Genomic DNA, 7,632 nt, shown 5'->3' on the forward strand with positions numbered 1-7,632 from the left:
CTTCTCTTTGTATCTTAAGTGGGTACAAATCTTGAGCAACCGGAGTGTGGAAGAAGTTTAAGGTTTTGGGTCGTGATTGCTTGGGTGTATTAATAAGGTTAAGATTGGTATCCTAAGCCCGAAATTTCACAAATTGGAGGTCAATTATTCAACATTTGGTATCAGAGTGAGGTTATTGGTGGATTTTTGGCCCAAAAAGATCAAAAACTGATTTGAAAATTGGTAGAAAATCAGAAATTGGATATTGTCCAGTTCAAATTGTTTTTTGCCGGATCCATTTCTTTCTTTTTTCGGTGAAACTACTTACCTTTTGGACAAACGAAGACCATACTACCGTTGCTATGGCTTTACTAACGTCAGTGGCATTTTCTATGTGAGTCTTACCTGACGTGTTCAGTAGACCGAGGCGCACCAAGGTTGGTGGCGCTTGATCAAATCGGCGGCATGTGGTGCTCGACGCGTGTGGAAGCGTGAGAACTCCTTCTGGGATAGTATCTTTAGGCAGTTTTCTCCGGACGACGAGATGGACCTTGCGGTGGTGTTTGTTTCCAGTTTTGGGTGCTGCTGTAAAATTTTGACAATTTTACCCCAGCGTGTTTGGGATTCAATTTTACTCAATTGGTTGTTAGTGACTTTAGGGCGAATAGTGAAGGTCCAAAAGTAACAAATTTGCATTTCTCGTAATTTACGGACACAGATAGGTCCGCTCTGGTAAATTGGCTGAAACCTTTACATTATCGCACTATCATATTATCGTATGGGGTGATCATTATGATTGAGGGTTGTCATTGTTTGTGCTAGAAAATTTAGGAATTATCTGCCTTATTTGAAGTGTTGAAGTTGACTGCAAGCTGGTAATTGATTTTGTGCTGTAATTGTCATATAGTCACTCATGAGACTGCAATTGCATGAGAATTTAAATTTCTGTTAACATATGTGCTGCTTGATTATCCTGTTAGAACACTCAGACTTGACCCATTCGAAAACTTCGTTGATCTAAGATCGCGAATCTTACGAAATCCTGGGAATCTAGAACAATGTATATTGCGATTGTAGGATTACTTTGTATGACCTATTTGTGCATTTGGTTGTTCTGTTTTTCAAAAAATGTCTTCACATTTCGAAGTTGATATTTTCAATGGGAAAGGGGATTTTTCAATTTGGCAACGAAAGATGAAGGAGATTTTAGGTCAAAAAAAGTTTCAAAGGCCATAGATGGCAAATTTCCTCTCAAATTTGACAAAAACACAAAAAGAGGAATATGATGAACTTGCTTACATTTCAATTATCTTACATTTATCTTACATTGTTTTGAGAAAAGTTGAGAAATTGGATTTTACAAAAAATTTGTACTTGCTTGAAAGATTTTTCAGTTTTAAAATGAATCCGTCAAAGGATCTTGACGACAATCTGGATACTTTTAACAAACTTGTTCAAGACATTGTTAACTATGATGAAAAAGTGTTTGAAACATATAAAGTCATTATCTTATTTAATTCCATGCCTGATTAATATAAAAAGGTTAAGAATGCAATTAAGTATGGTATGTACACCCTAACACCCAAGATTGTCATAGACTTACTTAGAAGTAAGGAAATGGAAATTAAGGCTGAAAATGAAAATAAGAGGAATTGTGAATTACACATGATAAGGAGAAGGATGAAGTTTAAGCAAATAAATTTGGGTAGAACTCAAAATAGTGGTGATTTGAATAGTGACTCAAATGATAAAAGTAGTAAGAAGAAGGGCAAGGGACGAGACAAGTCTAGTGGTAAATGGTGTTATAGATAGCTGTGGTAAGCCTGAACACTTTATTAGGGACTATCCCAAGAAGAAGGATAAGTAGAAGGGTAATGTGAGAGGTGAGACGAATGTGGTTGAGGGGTCGAGTTATGACCTCAGTGAAGTTTATTGAGAGTAAACCTAGTTATTGCATATACATCTGTGTGTGATCCTTTCTACATGTATGTGGCTACCTAATTCTGTTGCATGATTATATGTTGCATTTCAATTTGTTTGATATGTGTGTTTACATGAATTTGAGGTAAATGTGATTAATTGATGTGACTGTTTTCATGCATAGTGGGTTATGATGAATTAGCAGTGTGTTAGATGTCTTTTGGTAAGGTGGAGTATAGATGCTTTGGGGTACATTGTGGTTTGTACTGGAGATGTAGAGCGTGACATTTGGATCATGAGTGGAGATGTGATTAAATGTCTAGAATCCTTTATCTATAAAAGAGACCCTGTAAAGGTGAAGTGTGAGAGAGACACTTCTATCACTTCTATAAGGTGGAGACCTATTATCCATGTAGGTTGGGGGAAGTGATGTGGTGATAGAGAATTATCTCGAGAGTTTAGGATCTATTGTGACTTACCAGTTAGACATGAGTTGAGTGATCATTTAGCGAGCATGGTGAGCGATAAGAGGAGATATGCGTTCTCGATGTGGAAGTTACACGGAATGGGATAGGATATGTGTGGTGAGATCTTTTCGGGGGTCATTTATGTATTTGTTACATATGTGTTTGACCGTGTGCTAATTAATTTGGTGTTAATCTTTAGCTCTATGGGAACGAGATTTATCCAAGATCTATGCATTATCCTATATTACTTTCATCGTATGATTATTTGTTCACTGTGAATACTTGTTCTTACTTGAGTGTTTTTTGGATTTTAGCCCTGGTGAGTACATGGAGTAGATATGGTATGTGTTTCAGGTTTAAAACACGAGGTAAGGTCTGTGATACCAATTTTATTGGAATACCTTGATTGTGCAAGTATAAACTTTGTGTTTTGTTTGCTTGTAAATTATTGGACATCAAGGTGGAGATTGTTGGATTTTGATACCCAATAATCCGGGCAATGATTTTAAACTGCTGTTGGATAAAAATAAGTATTGACACCCAAGATTGATGACCCAACCCTAAAACTATTTGGTCAATTGGAAGTAACCTAATTAATTAGTGTTGCTAATTGCTCGATTTCTATACTCATTGGATGACTTTTGTATGTTGGCCCGTTTATCGTATTTGTATTGGGCTTGGCCCATCTCTATGCCCTAACATATCCTGTATAAGTTGTCCCTCTTTTGTCATTAACGTGTTTGACTTTGTCTTGTTTGAGAGAAAAATGTCCCTACCTCTTTGCTTTGTGCTCCGCTTAGCCTTTTTCTTCTTGTTTTTCTCTAGCCTTTGTGGGTACAAACACCTTCTCTCTGTGTTCTAAGTGGGTACAAATCTTGAGCAACTGGAGTGTGGAAGAAGTTTAAGGTTTTGGGTCATGATTGCTTGGATGTATTGATAAGGTTGAGATTGGTATCCCGAGTTTGAAATTCCACCAATTGGAGGTCGATTATTCAACACATTATTTAAAGATTTAATACAAAATTAGAAAACTTGAATATAAGATGTAGGTTATGTTTGGATCAAATTTTCATTATCACGGGGATTGATTTTCATATCTTGAAAAAGACAATTTAGAAAAACACTCCCAATACATTTTCATATTATTATATTTCTAAATTTTGGCAACTCGATAAAAGTTCTTTCTTTATTTCCCTATAGAAGAAAAACTAGCTGTGATCTAGAGGAATTTTATCTTGGAGTAGTGTAGCGTTGAAATTACTTGCACGGAAGGGAGCTCACACAACTTTAAGACAATGTTCTTGATGTGGCTTCATAAAACTTTCTAAATCTTTTCTTATGTTTACGTTATTTTAAAGTTGTTATGTTAGTTAATAATCTACACTTTAGATAACTCGTTTTTCCTCAACAATCTAAAACCGTTGAAGAAAAATGAGTGATTTGTGTGTAGATTATCAATTAACACACCAAATTGAATTAACATAAACATAAGAAGAGAATTATAAAGCAATTATTAGGAATCATGTCAAAGAGACTGTCCTAAAGTCGGGTAGTTTTCCCTAAGTGCTGGTACTTTTGACACTTCATGACTCTAAGACAAAACTCTTATAGCTCATAGTCGGTTATATTTCTATAGATAGAATCACAAAAAAATACAGAACGAGTCTTTGTCGAATTTTAAAAACTATAGAATTATTATAGTATAAAAATTAGAGATAATATTCTATCAAGTTACGTATTCAAATTGTATATATCTCAAAACATAAAATGCATATCTTTATATGGTAAAAAATTTAACCCCCTGCATTTATGAAAATTTCTCTAAAATTAAAAATGTTGAATGTGCTTTAGTTTTGAAATTGAATTATATGATCAAAACTAAAAAAGAATAAAATTTATTTTGTTTGGAAGTTTAAATCTTTCAAAAATGTTGTGGATTATCAATGGACATAACAAATTAAAAAACACAAACCCAAAAATAGAGTTAAAAACCAAGTTTTAGGGAATTATGTCAACAAGGTTATCTTAAAGTCATGTGATCTTTTCTTCATACTGTTACTTTCAACATTACACGACTATAAGATAAAACCCTTATAGTTAAAGTCGGTTCTCCTTTCATGGGTATGATCACAAGAAAATAAAGAACAAATTTTTATCGAGTAGTCAAAATTATAGAAACATAGTATCAAAATTAGAGATAGTACCCTATCAAGACAATTTTTTCAAGTTGTATATATCTCCAACATAAAATGCATATCCTTTGTATGGTAAAAAATTTAACCCCTGCATTTATGAACATTTCTATGTTTTCAAGTTGTTTATAACTCCAACATAAAATGCATATCTTTATGTAGTAAGAAATTTAACCTCCGCATTAATGAACAATTCTCTGAATTTAAAAATGTTGAATGTGCATTAATTTGAAATTGAATTATATGATCAAAATTGAACATGAAATAAATCAAATTAATTTGAAAGCAAATCTTTCCAAACTGTTACAACATACCATATGTCCCACATAATTTCCTTGGTTTTGAAGGAGGTTTTGCAGAAGGCAAAATGTAATGCTCAGCCTAAAAAGGCTACATATTTATTTTCCTACTTTCTTTGTGTTTTTTTTTTTTTCCCTTAGGGTACCAGTGAATGCATTTAATGTATACGGAATCAGTCACTTCTTGGTAGCCAAAAATATCTAACTTTGATAGGTCAACATGCACAGTTCAATATTTTCATTTCATGTTGTTGGTTTAGAACCCGTTTGCTTAGCTTAAACCACAAAAAAGAAAAAAGGACATTTTCAGTAGTATATCACAGTCTGAAAAATTGTTTTCTTCTAAGAACAAATAGCAGACATGCACGTCCACATCGTTAGCCTTGGATCGACAAATAAGAAAAATAACATTAATCCGATGGAACTGAAGATTCAAGCATGGCATGGCAAAACATTGATAAAAAGGAGAATTACATACATATTTATTCATTTATTATCGATATTTACTCATCTACATACCAAGAACATATTTTAGTACAATACACGACGAACACAGAACATCATAGAAAAAGTAGTTAAATAATGAGACAATAAGACAAATCTCTCTACTCGTTGAATGCAGATCTCACCACACAATTTTCTCAAGCTGTTGATCAATAATTAAATGCACCAGGAGATGATGCCACGATGGGCTGTTGGCTAAAGTACATTAAGTTCCATGGATTCATGAAAGATTCCTCCGCCCAGTTGTTGGTGGTGGCGCCTCCTCCTCCCGCGGCGGTGGCGATGATTTCATTCAGGGACTGTAATCTTTGGCTAAGTTCCGTAATCCGAGCCCTTATGACAGAATTTTCAGCCTCAATATTCATGTAATTCTGTGTGGTGATGTTAATGCTTGTGAGAAGTTGGCTGTTTTCCTTCTGAATTTGAGCCGATTGGGCTGTTAATTCGTCCAAATGCTTCTGTTTTCTCATTCGGGATCGTTTTGCCGATTCGCGATTTGATTGCATTCTTTTCCTTTTTCTTTGATCCATCAGATCTTCTTCAGAACCTGAGTTCAGAATCTGTGAAGACCCTGAAGAGTTGCCACTAGAAGAACCCATTTGAATATAATCCTGAAAACAAAGGAAAAAAAGAAAAAAAGGAAAAACAAAAGACTTGAGACAGCGACAATAAAAATGAGATAAAATCAAAAGAAGAGCCGATGATCCGTTGCTTTATTTGTGAATCACGTTTAATGGGAGAGATTTGGTTACTTTACGGCTCTGACGTGCACCAAAATCGCCCTGAAAATCCTTTATGGAAATCTGGTAACTCTCGATGCCAAACTTTGACGAATTCACTTCTGCAGAATTTCAGAGAAATGCCTCCCAAGCACGCCCAAACTGGCAGCAGAAAATTCGTGGCATTCGTGCAAATGACCCACAAATCAATCTTGTTATATACAAGAATATTCAAGATTTGCTGAAAAATGATAGATCAAAAACATAAAACCAGTAGAGAAATGTAACGGAGAAAGATTGAACAAGATGGGTTCTGCTTCTGATCGAGGATGTGATCATAAAACCTGAAAGGAGGATTTCACTGAGTACAGGACTAGACATGGATTTGAAACATCAAGAAAAAAATACGCAGCATCAAGATTTTTTATGAAGAAACTTTTAACCAGAGCCTAAAAAAAAACAGAAATGAGAAATTTCAAGAGGAAAAAAGCAATGGAAGTAGGGATCTAAATTAAACTATTAAAGAAAGAAAGAAAGAAAGAAAGAAAGAAGCGGAATAATATAAGCTTAATTATGAACAAAAAATCTTAAGGGGTAACGGAGAAGAGAAAAGGAAGAGAATTCTGAGGTTGTGGGAAGGCTGATTGATTTATAGAAGGAAAAGGTGGAAAAAAAAAATGTTAATTTAAGATTATGTTTGGCTAAGCTTAAAAATGTAAACACTTTTAATTGACTTTTTATTTTCAGATAAGTTATCTTTTTATTTTTAATTAAAAAAGATACTTATTTTGTTACCAATTTTGACCGTTAATAAAATTATTTATGTTAGAATTGTACTAAATAAAAGTGTATTAAACATACTTTAAGCCCTGTTCATATAATATTGAAGATGAAGATATTCTAATCAGCACGTTTGTTATGGCCGCACTATCTTTTCTCTAGATTTTCTAGTTTCTATGGATCAAGAGGAACAATGCAAAATACAGGGGTATTCGCATTGTGTTTAGACGGATTATTTAGAGGGTCTACCGCGTGATTTTATTTCTTCATACTAATCGGTTGTTTCGACCTATACACTGATGAGGGGATTTGGCTCTTACTCTCCTATTTTGGAATCTCTATGCCCCTACTTCTTCCATTTCCCCCATATTGGTTCTTCGACGCACTCCATCGGTGGGATTTTACAAGAGTAACACTGATGGATGCATCAAGTATGAATTTGCCAGGTGTGGTGATATTATACGGGATTAAGCTGGACAGTGTATCATGACATTCTCTTCTTCTTACGGTGCTTGCCTTATTCTGAAGGTTGAGCTTCGAGGCATATTGGATGAAATTTTTCTTGCTAGACGACTTGGAATTTCAAACATTTGGGTTGAGGTTGACCCGACTCTGGTTGCTCACTATATCACCAAGGGTGGAAGACAATGGGTAATTCATGGTACTCTTAGACATATTAGACATCTTCTCTATTTTGATCGTGATGTTGTTTCCCATATCTACTGTGAGGGGAACTAGGTTGTAGAGTCACTGACCTCAAAGGGTTGGAACA

At 34.7% G+C, this 7,632-nt stretch overlaps 1 protein-coding gene across 2 annotated transcripts; it reads right to left on the minus strand.

The window, feature by feature from the left end:
- Positions 1 to 5,311: 5,311 nt before the first annotated feature.
- Positions 5,312 to 6,698, minus strand: LOC111388499 (bZIP transcription factor 11-like). 2 transcript variants are annotated; one of them, XM_023013231.1, is made up of 2 exons: positions 6,114 to 6,698; positions 5,312 to 5,972 (listed from the first exon to the last, which is right to left on the minus strand). In XM_023013231.1, the coding sequence occupies exon 2, from the start codon at positions 5,958 to 5,960 to the stop codon at positions 5,511 to 5,513; it is 450 nt and encodes a 149-aa protein (XP_022868999.1). In that variant the 5' UTR covers positions 5,961 to 5,972; positions 6,114 to 6,698; the 3' UTR covers positions 5,312 to 5,510. The 2 variants fall into 2 exon arrangements, with proteins under 2 accessions (XP_022868999.1, XP_022869000.1); XM_023013232.1 differs by having other exon boundaries at positions 6,119 to 6,697.
- Between the last annotated feature and the right edge of the window lie 934 nt (positions 6,699 to 7,632).

This window comes from Olea europaea, unplaced genomic scaffold, assembly GCF_002742605.1.
Source record: "Olea europaea var. sylvestris unplaced genomic scaffold, O_europaea_v1 scaffold502, whole genome shotgun sequence".
Taxonomy (NCBI): Eukaryota; Viridiplantae; Streptophyta; class Magnoliopsida; order Lamiales; family Oleaceae; genus Olea; species Olea europaea.

What these genes read in the sequence shown, in the direction of transcription:
- LOC111388499 (XM_023013231.1), bottom strand. Translation starts at nt 5,960, where the DNA reads ATGGGTTCTTCTAGTGGCAACTCTTCAGGGTCTTCACAGATTCTGAAC.